Genomic DNA, 14,629 nt, shown 5'->3' on the forward strand with positions numbered 1-14,629 from the left:
ATGTACACACACACACAATATAATAAGAAGAGGATTTAGATGCTATTGTCATATGCTCTGTCAGTAGTTTCTGATTAACATTACTTTCAAGTTCTGAGCTCATTTCCTTCCCCAGTCCTGAGAGGTTTGTGGTTCTGGTTGCCTCTGACCCTGTCACTCCGTGGATTGCGTTGGTTCCAGGCAGCTGGCTGCCTTGTGCAAAAGCTTCTTTAGCTTTCTGAACCATAAGAAGACTTTCTGTTCTGAGGCCTCTTACACACCGAGGATGGGATTAAGAGGGAACAGAAGATTTCACAGGATTCTTAGAAAGATCTCAGAAGGACCTGTCTCCTGGTGAAAAAAACTGCCAAGTAGAGACAGTGTTCGCATACCAAACATTTCTGTAAAGCATAGAATGCATAGCGAGTCAGACATCAAAATACCACCACTTGCCTGGGGATTCTATGCTGTTTGCCTTTTTTTAAATGCATTTATTTATTTCTGAGGTATACACATGCCATGGCACACATATGATAGTCAAAGGACAACTGGTGGGAGCTATTCTGTGTGGATTCTACTAGGTGGATCCTGGAGGTTGTAAGGTTCAGCAGAATACACCTTTACCCACGGTGACATCTTGTCAGCCCTCTATGTCATTTTTATAAGTGAAATTATATACATAATTGAATGTTTACAATGGGTGAAAATTGTATTTGTGTATAGACAAAAAGTTCTCCACTACTCTCCCTTTCCTTCACTCTCTGCCTCTCTTTCTCTCTCTCTCTCTCTCTCTCTCTCTCTCTCTCTCTCTCTCTCTCTCTCTCTCTCTCTCTCTCTCTTCTCTCTTCTCTCTTTCTCCCTCCTTTCCATTTTTCTCCATTTATTTCTTTCCTTTCTGTTTTGTGACCTTTCCTTCTGTCCAACACAAGCTCTCCCTATAGCCTAGGTTTCCCTTGAACTCACAATCTTCCCAGCTCAGCCTTCCAAGTGCCAGGATGACAGACATACACTACCAGACCTGGTTGAATGGGAATCGATTACTTAATAGTACATTTATTATTTAGCTAGTTTTTCTCCATGCTGTATAAACCAGAAATAAACCTATAAAATGAAGCAATGTGCATATATTTCTTTCACTTAAAAGGAAGCTCTGGCAATCTAAGCAATAGTGGAGAGGCTACCTTAAATGCTCTTCCCGATAATGAGATTGACGACTACCTTGTATGCCATCCTAGAGCCTTTATCCAGTAGCTGATGGAAGCAGAAGCAAACACCCACAGCTAAACACTGAACTGAACTCCTAGAAACCAGTTGCAGAGAAGGAAGAGTGATGAGCAAAGGGGTCAAGACCAGGTGCGTGAAACCCATAGAACAGGTGATCTGAACAAGGAGGAACTCATGGACCCTTGACTGATGGATGAGAGGCCAGCATGGGACTGATCCAGACCCCCTGAACATGGTTGTCAGTGAGGAGGCCTTTGCAGTCTTTCGGACCTCAGGTACTAGATTTCAGTATTTATCCCTGGTATCCGAATGGACTTTGGAAACCCATTCCACATGGAGGGATGCTCTCTCAGTCTGGATACATGGGGGAGAACCTAGGCCCTGCCCCAGATGAAATGGCAGACTTCGGAGATCCCCCATGGGGGGCCTCACCCTCCCTGGAGAGTGGAGTAGGGATTGGGTGGGGAGTTGGGAGGGAGGGTTGGGGTGTTGATGGGAGGCAGGAGAGGAGGGGAGGGAGAGGGAGCTGGGATTGACAAGCAAGCTTGTTTTTAATTTAAATAATAAATAAATATAAAAAGGAAGCCCTGGTATATTAGCTACTTGTTTTGATGACATAAGCTTGGCTCACAGCTTGGGGATTGGGGTTCAGATACCCAGATACCCATGTAAATACTAGGTGGGCATGGAAGACCATCTGTAATTCCACCCATGGAAGGAGGAGGCAGAGGATCCAGAGAGCAATCTCGAGCAAAACTAGTTATACTGGTGAGCTCTAGGTTTGATTGGGAGATCCTGCCTCTATGAAAAAAGGTGGAAAAGTGACAGAAGTTTATTCCATACATGAACCTGGGGCCTCTATGTGCATACAAAAGCATGTATGCTACACACATGCACATGCATGAGAAGTGGGAAAAGACTTGAATCTTTAAGAAAGGAAATATGTGTCTGTTGATTTACGTATTGCTAAGTATGTCCACTACACACACACATATATACACACACACACACACACACACACACACACACACACACACACCAAAAAATTTAATGATTGGCAGCAAACTTGCCTGGCATACAAAGGCTCTGGGTTCCATCCTGAGTGCCACAAACAAGCAAAACTCTCTTAATTTTCTAAGACAATGTTTCTCAACCCATTAGTCATGATCCCCTTGAGGGCCAAATGACCCTTTCACAGAGATTGCCTAAGACCATCAGAAAACACAGACGATTTCTAACAGTAACAAACATTACAGTTATGAAGTAGCAATGAAAATAATGTTATTGCTGGGGGTCACCACATGAAGAACTACATTAAAGGGGTCACAGCATCAGGACGGCTGAGAACCACTGATCTAAGAGATCAGATCTTAAACTCATCTCTCCCTAGCGGCAACTACATAGATGCATGTATGCTAATTAGCTTGATGGGACTGAACATTTCACACTGTATATCTATCAAAACATCACAAACTTAACAGCTTTTATATATCATGGACATCCCAGCAAAAATGTTCAATAAATCTACGAGTCAAAAGAAAAGGGGAAAGCAAACATGTCTGTGCGTGTGGGCAGAGGAGCATTGCTCTAATGAACTTTAGCAACAAGCTTTGCTGTCACTGAAAACAGCCTGAATTAGCCTCAAATATGGTGGGCCCCTCTTGTCCCTGGTAACCCCTCCAGCTACACATCTACTTCTGCAAGGACAGTGCAGAAAGTGTTAGTCAACCCCAACACTCTCTCCTGATGTAACCTCTTACCCTTCATTGGCACTGTTATCAGAGTATATAGAGATGTCCAAATCATTCTTGCCTTCAAGGAAAAATGAAGAGGCGTTGAGGACATAGGTCAGTAGGCAAGACCACTCGTGCAAGCATGAAGGCCTGAGTTCAAATCCCTAGCCCCCGTGTAGAAAGCTGGCCATTGTTGTAATCCCAGCACTACATGGAGTAAAGACAGGAGAACTGTTGGGACTTGCTGGCCTAGTCTAGCTGTAGCTTCAGTGAGGGACCCTCACTGCCTCAAGGGAATAAGGTAGACTTCTTCTAGTTTCATTTCTGTTGCTGTGACAAATACCTTGACCAAAATCAGTATTGAGAAGGGAGGGTTTATTTGGTTTACAATTCCAGGTTATGTCTGTTATTCTGGGGAAATCAAGTCAGAAACGGAAGCAGCCGGTCACATCACATCCACAGTCAGGAGCAGAGAGAGAACAAATATACTCTCCCTTCCTTGCCTGCTTGCTTTCAGCTCTCCGATACTGTTCAGAATCCCTTGCCTAAGGAATAGTGCCTCCCACAAGGGACAGGGTCTTCCTTCATCCATCAGCAATTGGAGACAATCCTCCACAGACACGCCCACAGGCCAACCTTATCTAGAAAACTCCTCATGCAGACTCTTTCTAGGTGATTCTAGGTTGTGTCAAGTTGACAATTAAAATTAACCATAACACCATCAAAATACTCAGGATAGAAATTTCAATTTAAGAGACTACTTAGTTTCAAGAAGAAATTAAATGCAAAAAAGCACCAGACTCTATACTTAATACCCAGAGCAGGTCCACTAAGGTATGAGATACACTGGTCAGTCTTTAGAGAAGGAAAGCTCATGTTATCCATACCTAAGAAGTGTTAATGCCTCTGCTTAAATGTCTCTGGGCTGGGATGACCGAATCCCACTTGATAGGTATAAGAAGCTTCGAACATACCTCCAGGATGAAGTTCACATCACAAATCAGGAGGAAGGGATGCCAAGTTACCCACCTTGATTCCAAGTTCAATATTCTCTCCTCCATACACATCCATTCCAGGGTCCAGCAGACCAATTTCACCAAAGAATTTCCTGTTGACCACAAACGAGCAGCCAATCATGGCTGGTGTCCTATGGGAGAAAGAAAGATGCATGATTGTCAGCATGTCAGGAGACACTTATCATAAGGTGTGCAGGGATTTCTGCCCTCATCTTCTTTTAGCTTCAGAAGAATTGGGAGTGTAAGTATCTATGGATATCCTGGATCCCTGATAAACAGGTAAAGGCTGGTCTCATGCATAGTGTGGTGTCTACCACATGGGAAATGGTTCTCACTGCATTCCCAGCACAGTGGAGCGACTCTATGGAAGTCCATAGAATGTCTCAATGAATTTCAGTGTGAGCAGTGACTTTAATCTGCTCTACCCCAGGAAGCAGAAGAAGGGACTGATGGAACTTGAAGCATGAAGGCAAATCAGAGAATATGTGATGGTTAATCTTCAATGTTAACTTGCTGGGTTTGGAATCACCTAGGAGACACACCTATGGTTGTGCTTCCAAGGGCGCTTCTGGAGAGGCTTAACTGAGGAGGAAAGGACCTGTGGAGGGTGGTACCATCCCATGGACTGGTGTTCTGGACTGAATAAAAAAGAGAGGGGGCAAAGTGAGCAGCAGCATTCATCTCTGTCTGCTTCCTGACCGTGTGACCAGGAGCCACGGACTCAATGCCTTGATGGACTTCGTGCCCTCAAACTGTGAGCCAAAACAAACCCTTCCTTTTGTAAGCTGCGTTCACCAGGTATTTGGCCACAGCAATGGGGAAAATAACTAGCATAGAGGCCAAAGACCCGGAAGCTAGTGTCTTCAGGGGGAAGAAGACTTGTAGAGGGAGGTATTTGTATCTATGGGTATCTGAGACACTGCTGCAGAAAAGCTGTAATGTACTCTGGATGCCTCATCACTGGACTAAGGAAAGACAGCTCTCCAGACAGGTGTGAGTCCTCAGGAGACCGCCAGAAGCCTGTCATGTCCCCTGCATCCTAGATACTTCATCAGAACTTAGAGACAAGGGCTAGGAAGCCAAACCTGATGGAGAACAAAGAGCCATGCTACTGTTCATGGTATCTTGTGTAGAGGTTGTGGTTGAAATCTTCCACAGTGTCGAGGAGTCTGACAGAGGCTGTGGGAAGCAGAGGCTGAAAGGAGCCCCAGGATGAGGATGCAGGATCACTTTGAAACAAATGTAAACCCAGGGTTCTGGGGGCACCTCACAAAGCTAGGAACAGGTGAGATTCCTAGTCAAACACTGTGCCTAACTGGTAAAAAATGTGGAGATTTAGTAATTAAAAGACACATAGTCAAGAGCTAGGCATAGTGGTATACTCCTATAATCCCAGCAGGAGGCAGGTGGAGGCAGAAGGGTTTGTGAACTCAAGGATAACCTGGGCTACAGAGTAAGTACAAGACAAACCTTCACTATATCTCACTCAAGACCAGCCTGAGCTACAAATGAGTACAAGGCTAACCTGGGCCACATAGTGACTTCAAGGATTGCTTGGGCTACATGGTGAAATTAAGGTCAGCCTAGGGCATATCATATATACAAAGCCTACCTAAGGTACTAAGTGAGATTAACTTCAGCTACATAGTTAATTCATATCCAGTCCAGGCTACTTTAATGAGTTCAGGCTGAGTCAGCAAGCCTTGCTGGTAAGTTCAGGGCATAACTGCTTGCTATTCTGGGATCATCTGACTGGACTTAAAATGATCAGCTGTCCTTTGCCTGGCAGGAAGCTGCTGCTTGATACAATGAGACCTGCTGTGCCTGGCGGCAGGTGAGCTAGACTCATCCTTGCCATTGGTGAACCGAGAACAAAGTGCGGCCTCACTTCCACTGTAGGCATCCACGCCACCTGTTCAGCCATGTGAGCTGTAGTCAATAACACTCTGGGGATGATGGGGTTCTTGAACGCGTGCTTACAGCCTCATTTTTCACACTCAACTGCAATTACTACCATTAGCACAAACATTCCAACTCAAAATCATTCAAAAATGATTATCATATTAAGGGGATCTGCCAATGTCCTAATAGCTCCATTACAGAGATGAAGAACAGAAATTAAAAACAATCAGTTTTATTGTTGCTGTTACACAAAATATATGCATCACACATAACCAGCCCAGCTGACAGAGAGAGAGGAGGGAAGGAGGAAGAGAGAGTCAGCCAGCAATGGGTGGTAGCCATGAGAATTCCCATTCAGAGGTATAAAGCTTGCTGGGTTTCCATGCTGGCCCGTTTCACAGGTTTGACCAAGAGCCATGCCGCCGTTTGCTTCCACGTCTTCTATGGCTTGAATCTAAAATATCCCTTACAGGCTGTTTGAGAGGGCCTTTAGTGGGTGGGGCCTAGTTGAAGGAAGTAGGTCACTAAAGGGGTGGGCTTTGAAGGTCATACCTCAAACCCCACTTCCAGCCTCTAGTTCCCAGTCTACGACAGTGTAAGAGTGTCCATCACAAACTGCCACCATGAACGCCTCTATGTTTTCCCAGCCATGATAGATAGCAGGAATGAAACCTTCTAAGACATGGGACAAAAGGTCATCTTTAACCCAAGATGAATAATGTTGATTTTTAACTTGAAGGGATCTGGAATCTCTTTGGAGAGAGTCCTCTGGGCATGTCTGAGGGCGTTTCTAGGTTAGGTTCTCTGAGGTGTTGTGGTAGTCAGGGTTTCTATTGCTGTGAAGAGACACCATGAACATGGCAACTCTTATAAAGAAAAGCATTTGATTGGGGGGTGGGGGCTTACAGTTTCAGAGGCTTAGTTGATTATCATCATAGTGTGGCATGGCAGTATGCAGGCAGACATGGTGCTGGAGGAGACGAGAGAGTGAAGAAGGAGCTATATCTTGATCCACAGGCAACAGGAAGTGAACTGAAGGAGGCACAACTTGAGCACAGGAGACCTCAAAGTCTGCCCCAAAACAGTGACACACTTCCTCCAACAAGGCCACACCTACTTCAACAAAGCCACACCTCCTAATAGTACCACTCCCTATGAGTTTATGGAGGCCAATTACATTCAAACTACCACAGATGGGAAGACCCACCCTGAATGTAGATGTCACCATCCAATAGGCTGGGGTCCTGGACTAAATTTGAATGTAATGTGGCTTCCAATTTCTGGCTCTTTAACTTCCATTCAAACTACGAGACAAAAATAAAATCTTCCTTTAATTGCTTTTGTGTGAGATTTTGTCACAATGAGACAAATAACTAGTACATGCCTACAGTACACAGCTGGAAGAGACTGCTTAGTGGAGTTCCTGCCTAGAATCCCCCAGTGAGGTGCTGGAGATGCAGGTTAGTGGTAGATCACCTACCTAGAATCCCCCACTGTGGAGTTATGGGAGTGCGTTAGCAGTAGAAGAGCTCCTGTTTAGAATCCCCCAGTGAAGGACTGGTGGCATGGCCAAGTGGTAGCACACTTATACATCTATGTAACGCCCTGGTTTCAATCCACAGCATCTTCGAAAATGTTATTTTGGTGCTGGGAATGGAACCCAGGCTCCCGCAGAGGCTGTGAGTGTGCTTTGCTACTGACATGTAGTGGCAGATTTATTTCACTCAGCACATCCTCAAGACTGGTCAATGGTATTAGAATTCCCTCTTCTCTGCCAGTGGTTGCGACACACGCCTTTAATTCCGGCACTCGGGAGACAGAGGCAGGCGGATATCTGTTCTCAGGGGGATTCAGGTCCTCATGTCCTCATGCTTAAAGTATTTTACCAAGTAAACAATCTCCTCAGAGTCCATTTCTTTTCTTTTTAAAAACTCGTTTTTATTATGTAAGTGTTTTGTCCACATGTATGTTTGTATACCATATGTGCACCTGAATCCTATGGAAGCCAGAAGAGAGCATCGGATCCCCTGAAACTGTAATTATGGATGGTGCCAACCTGCCTGGGGGGGTGGGGATGCTGGGAATTGAATTCAGGTCTTCTGTAAGAACAGTAAATGCACGAAAAAGCAAACAACAACAACAAGCCGGGCATTGGTGGCACACGCCTTTAATCCCAGCACTCAGGAGCCAGAGGCAGGTGGATCTCTGTGAGTTCAAGGCCACCCTGGTCTACAGAGTGAGTGCCAGGGCAGGCTCCAAAGCTACACAGAGAAACCCTGTCTTGAAAACCAAAACAACAACAACAACTCAAAACCAGCAAGTGCTCTTAACTGATGAGCTGTCTCTCCAGCCCTTCACCTTGGTTTGTTTGTTTGTTTGTTTTGAGACAGGGTCTCTCCCTAGACTCGTAGCTCACCAAGTAGGCTAAACCAGCTGGTCAGTGAGCCCAAGGGATCTTCCTGTCTCTAACCTCCCAGCCCTGGGATTACAAGTGCATTCTACCATACATACTTGACATTTCAGATGAGTTATGGGTCTTGAACTGGGGCCCTTGTACTTACACAGAAAGCAATTTACTGACTGTTGAGGTTAATTCCAAATGTCAGCTTGCAGGACCAATGAGCCATCTATCTCTCTAGCCCCCAGAAGCCACCTCTTCAAGTTCCTGCTACTTCTCATCACCACCTCCCTGGGGAGCAGGCCTTTGACATGCTCTTGTCTCAGGGAACATTTCAGACCCAAACTTCAGTAGAGGTAATAAGGAGAGGTGATCAAGCAGTGAGGATCCCGGGGCTACCCAGTGGTGGTGGCAGACTCCCCTCCCCTCCTAGGTACATTACCGCCTCCCTAACCAGATAAGCTAAAACCAACAGCAGTTAAGAGTGCTCCCACTGCATGGACCAACAGGTCCCATTCTGAAGCTTTTTTAGGAACTTGTGGCTGCTAAACACTAAAAATATCATTTGGGGGAAGGAGTTGGCAGGCTTGGAGAGTCTTAGCTTGCACGGGAGAGTAATTTAATACTCAGAGTTCCATTTGTCTGTGCTACACATATAAATACTGAAAGGGTTAGTGCCCCTGCCTTTTAAAAAACTCAAACTCTGCATCCGGCACACACAGATCTCACAGATCGGCCCCAAAGGCCAGAGCTTTGTGCTTCAATGGAGGGAGCACTTTTCACATTTGTTGCTGGGGAGATAATTCACCCTGGAACAACTTCCTCTTAACCAAGGGGGGGGGCAGGAGCAGGCTGCGTGGGTGTTAAGAGCCTTTGTTTGTGGGGGGATAAAGTGTGATTTTTCACAGATGGAGGGGAAAAAAAACCCACACCCGCCAGTGGGGATTGAAGTTGTCAGTTTCCAATCCGTTTCTTGGCTGACTGATTTCTGCTCAGGCTTGTTTCATTGAAACAAAGAACCATCTCCAACCTCTCCAGTGAGGCCTTTCCTAGGAGCCATTTTCTCACCACGATACATTTGTTCTCTGCTAATCTCATTTGATTTAGTCTTTGAGGAGCCGATTTGCTGATAGTCTTTGAAGAGTATTTTTGTAAAAACACGGCGTGTTCTAAGAAGTGATCTGCTATTCCATTATCAGCCATCAGAACTTCTTATAGGTGTGCATGTGTGCGCGTGGGGGCGGGAGCTCACACACATACACACGTGCAGGATCTGGCAGCATCCAGCAGAGGGCATCGTATCTGGTGGAACTGAAGTTACAGGTGGTTGTGAGCTGCCCTACATGGGTACTGGGAACTGAACTTTGGTCCTCTGGCCAAATAATACCTGTTTTTAACTTCAGCACCATCTCTCCAGCCTAAGATGTGATACTGATATGTATCACAAGCTTATTTTTTTCTAAAACGTTTATCCAGCCATGTCTCATCTCCATTGAGTCAGCCAACTTTATGAAACTGTGTGCCAAAATAAACCTGTCCTCTTCAAGGTTATTTTGCTTGGGTGTTTTTTCACAGTGACAAAAAGCAACTAAGTCAGCCACAAATTCGGCTCTAAGGTTCCTCATATCTCCTACAAGGAGAGTCACTGGATTCATCTCTAGCGTCTAAAAGATGTTTCTAAGAGAGGTACAACTGGGACTGGAGAGAAGGCGCAGTGAAATGCTCATCTTGCAAACACAACAACTTACATTTTATCTCAAGAATTCAGATTAAAGGAAAAAAGTTGGGTGTGGTGACATGTGCTTGTAATTCCAGCATCAAGGAGGAAGAAACAGATCAATCTCTGGGACACTGGTGTCTATCCTGCCTGGTTTAATTGGTGAGTTTGCAGCCAGTGAGAGATCCTGTCTCAAAAACAAAATAGGGATAACATCTGAGGAATGACAACTGAAGTCTACCTCTGCCCTCCACACAGTGTACCTCCCAGACACCACACACACACACACACACACACACACAGAGAGAGAGAGAGAGAGAGAGAGAGAGAGAGAGAGAGAGAGAGAGAGAGAGAGAGAGGCAACCACTAAGGCACAAGAAATGACTTGGTGAAGTCTTCAGCAAATACCACGAACTTTACCAATCTTTAGGTATGCACCAGCATCAGCTCACTGTGCGTCCAAGAATAGTAAGATGAGAGCAACTGTATTCAGAGTCTGAATGAGGTCTGTTTTAGACCCTGGCTCAGACTGGCCTTGCCCGTGCCACTTTTAAGAAAGTGGCTTGAGTAGAAATGATACAGCAATTATTTTGAAAGGTGTGTGCGGGCTTTTCCTGCATTTGCCTTGCCATCTGGAGGCAGCCACACCTTGGGATGGTAAAGACATCAGAGCTGGGATGGAAGGAGTTGAAGGGGACTGCCTATTGTGTTTGCAAAGCCGACATTTGAGACTGGTATTTAAAACCACAGTCTCAATAGGGTCTCAAGTGCTTGAGCCAGGCACCAGAGAAAGAAGCATTTTATAAATCCTCCAAATCCTCTTTACAGATCAAAGATGGCTACCATGTGAAGTCACAGGAAGGGGGCTATGACCCTGCAGTGGGTGTCAATACTGGCTTAACTTAGGATAGCATGGGGGAAGTTTGGTTTATTACTATTGTTTTAATGTATCTGTATTTCTGTGTATAAATACATGTATGTACACACACAGATGCATGTGTATGGAGATTAGAGAACAATATTCTTTAGTGTCATTTCTCAGAAATGCTATCTACCTCCTTTGAGACAAGTTTATTTACTTGTCTGGAACTCACCAAGTATGCCAGGCTGACTGGCCAGTAAGTCCCAGAGATCCAACCATCTCTACCTTCCCAGAGCCTTGCTTCACTATTTATGTGGGTTTGGGGACTGAACTTGGGCCCTGTGCTTGTACAATGCCTTGGTTAGTTTTAAAAGTCAACTTGATACAGTCTAGAGCCATTTGAGAAGAGAGCTTCAACCAAAGAATTGCCAAGATCATACTGGCCTGGAGCCATGTCTGTATGGGATGGTCTTGATGATTAATTGATGTAGGAAGGCACTGTCCACTGTAGGCGGCACTGTTCTCTAGGCAGGTGGTCCTGAGCTGTGTAAGAATCCAGCTAATCATGAGCCTGAGAGCAAGTCAGCAAGCAGCCTTCCTCTAGGTTTTCTGCATCTCTAGCTAGAGCGAGTTCTTCATTTTGAGGTAATAACACATAGAATAACCATCAGTCCTACCTTCAAGTTCCTGCTTGAGACCCCGCCCTAATTTTCCTCAATGATGGACTGTGACTAGGAATTGTAAGCTGAAATAAGCTCTTTCCTCCTCCATGTTGCTGTCGTTCAGGGTGTCTTATTGCAGCAGCCCAATGAAACCAGAACACACAGCAACTTTGTCAACTGAACTACCTCCCTAGCCTGTGGAAAGCTTCAAAAGTCACATGTACCCAGGACCACTTCCAGACACTCTGATCCAATGACTCCACATTCAGACTTGATCTGAGGTACAACCTTGGATGAGATATAGGGCACATTTCTAGACCCAACTTCAGGTTTGTTCTCAGAGTGGGAAGGAAGAAGAAAGACACGACCATGCAGCTATGCTGCTCAAATTGGAATTCCCAGACAGGGGTGAGAAGTCCAGAAAACTGGCTAAAGGACAGGAAGCTTTGTGCCACGCCTTCTTGGAGAGGATGGATGTCTTAATCCAGGCATGGGAGCAGAAATGGCAAAGGGACGGAAGCTCAGGCAGAAAGTGGATCTTAAACAACTCTCACAGTGCTCAAAGGCGGGACAGTGTTCTGCATGTGCAAGGAAACCTGGAGTTTCTGCATAGCCTTGGGGTAAAGGGAAATGATCAACTCAACAGGGTCAGGAGAAGAATCAGAAAACTGGAGGCAGAGATGGGAGGACATCAGTATGGGGGGGGATTCTCAGTAACTGCAGTCGTGGGGCTGGAGAGATGACACAGCAGTCAGATGTATTGCTCTTTGGAGATTCTGTTCCCAGCACCCACATCAGGAGACTCACAACCACCTGTCACTGCAACTCCAGGTGATTTGATGCTCTCTATGAGCATTGCACACACCCTCTACACAGACACCGACACATAATTGATGAAATGAATGTTTAAAGAAAAAGCAAGCCGAAGTCGGAGGCATGAGGCCAATCAGCAGAAGCCAGGAAGATCCTTGAAGGAAGGTCTGTTGTCAAAATACATCTCCAATGGGCACGAGGCAGCAGCAGCAGCTCCCTTTGCTCCTCTGCAATCTCTTCTGAAGATGGGAGGGAGGAGAGGGAGGAGCTTTGAGAGGGAAGAGTGGTACTTACAGAGAATAGCATGTTTAAACCCGGTTTAACAGAGCAGTTCTCCCGAAAGTGATCATGTTTCCAATTGGAAGAAAAAAAAAGGGAAGGGGGCTACCTTGAAACAACTAGATGAGTTTTCTTTTTCCATCATGAGTGAAAATGAGGGCTGGAAAGCAAGCTGAATCCAGATGTGGAAAAATAAAGTCACTGTTGTTTTAATATCTGTATATATATTTACACATATATATATTTATACACACACACACACACACACACACACACACACACATATATATGAATGACTTGGGATTGAAATTGAAATTGTGCTTTGGGCTTTGGAGAAAGAATAATGGATTGTTAAAGAGACAAGGACAGAGGAGTAACCAGGGAGGGGATGTAGCTCAGGGGGTGGAGGACCCGCTTACGTGGCATGTTCAAAGCCCTGAGTTTTACTACTAGAGCAAAAGGGAGAGAAGGGAGGAGGGAAACAGGCAAGGAAGGGAGGAAGAGAAATAGGGAGGGAAGATAGATTAAAGAAAAATAAAATCAAGTTTGGGGGCTGGGGCTTTCGGTGAGTTGGTAGACTGCTTGTTTGGCATGCTAACAGTCCTGGCTCCACCCCCAACGCCACACAGCACGGGTGTAGAGGCGGATCCTGTAATCTCAGGCAGGAGACACAGAAGCTCAAGGTCATCCTTGGCTACATAGTGAGCTTGGGCTCCAAACATTTTTTCTGGAAAATATCTTAGCAATGTGGTGTGAGTTTGAGTACTATTCAGGCTTTAGAGCTACAAAGCCTACTGCTACAAGAGGAGCTGGGAAGACAGAAGAACAGGCAAGAAGCCTGTCGCACAGACATGAGGACCCGAGTTTGGATCCCTGGCATTCACATAAAAACAAAACAAAACCCAAATAAAACAAAAAGCCAGGTGCAGTGGTGTGCTCCTGCAGCCCCGGTACTGGAGTGTTGAAGACAAACAGATTTCTGGAGTTTGTTGGCCAGTCGGGGTAACCTCTCTGACTTCGCGGTTTCTAAGACATTCTAGTCCATCATGTTGGGGAAGGTGTGGTGGCAGGCAGTGCTCCGCCCACAGTGGTGGGAATGGGCGATGCAAGCCTGTTCACATGGTGGCGGGCAGGAAGCAGAACCAACGAGAACAGGAGGGCAGGTATAACCTGCGCAGGCTGTCCCTACTGACCTACTTCTTCTGACTCAGCCCCACCTTGTTAAGGTCCACGATGAGAAGAACAAAGCCAATCAAACTGTGGTCCTGTCAAAAAGTGCCAAAGGGATTCCAGAGACCTGGAAAAGAGGGGTATGTTCACTCTCCTGACGGTGGGGTGGTCATGGGTTCACAGACGAGTGCATGTTCAGGTACCAAATTATACAGATCAAATGTGGCATTCACTGCACATCCACTAATACCTTGTTCTATTCTCCTTCCAACTGCTGGGATAGAAACACCAACTAAAAGAGCAACTTAGAGGGAGAAAGGTTATTTGACTTACACCTCCAAGTCACAGTCTATCATTGAGGGAAGCACAGTGGGAACTAGCACTTTCTTGAAACAGAGACCATGGAGGGATTCTGTGTGTTGGCTCATTCTCAGGCTCATGCTTAACTAGTTAGCTTCCTTATAAAGAATAGGACCACCTGCCTAGGAATGTTGCTACTCATAGTGGGTGGGCTGGGTCCTCCTGCATCCATTAAGAATAAAGATCCCCCCAATCTGATGTGGGCAATTGTTCCGTTGAAACTCCCTTTTCTGGAGGCTACAGGCTGTGTCAACTTGATTGCTGAAGTTAACTAGACCATACCTCAGTAAAGATGACAGCTTTGAGGTAAGTAGCTAAGCTTACTATCTTACACTTGCTACACACTTTCTGATATTGATGGTATAATACCCTGGCTGATCCATTTCCTTGCCAGTTTTAGTGAACTCCATGCTTCCAAAGCTCACCTATTTTATATATTGCTTTGTGCAGAAGGCAGCAGAGTTAATCCCTTTAAAGATGTGCAAGACACAGGGCTGGGGAGATGGCTCAGCAT

The 14,629-nt window shown here is 45.5% G+C and overlaps 1 protein-coding gene across 2 annotated transcripts in view; it reads right to left on the bottom strand.

The window, feature by feature from the left end:
• Galnt17 (polypeptide N-acetylgalactosaminyltransferase 17) overlaps positions 1 to 14,629 on the bottom strand; it is a 397,683-nt gene that overhangs the window by 77,071 nt on the left and 305,983 nt on the right. For both annotated transcript variants that reach the window (XM_040731689.1, XM_040731690.1), the window contains exon 6: positions 3,966 to 4,083. In XM_040731689.1, coding sequence (XP_040587623.1) covers positions 3,966 to 4,083 — 118 coding nt within the window. The remainder of the gene's footprint in view (positions 1 to 3,965; positions 4,084 to 14,629) is intronic.

This window comes from Mesocricetus auratus, unplaced genomic scaffold, assembly GCF_017639785.1.
Source record: "Mesocricetus auratus isolate SY011 unplaced genomic scaffold, BCM_Maur_2.0 Super-Scaffold_100025, whole genome shotgun sequence".
In the NCBI taxonomy this organism is placed as follows: Eukaryota; Metazoa; Chordata; class Mammalia; order Rodentia; family Cricetidae; genus Mesocricetus; species Mesocricetus auratus.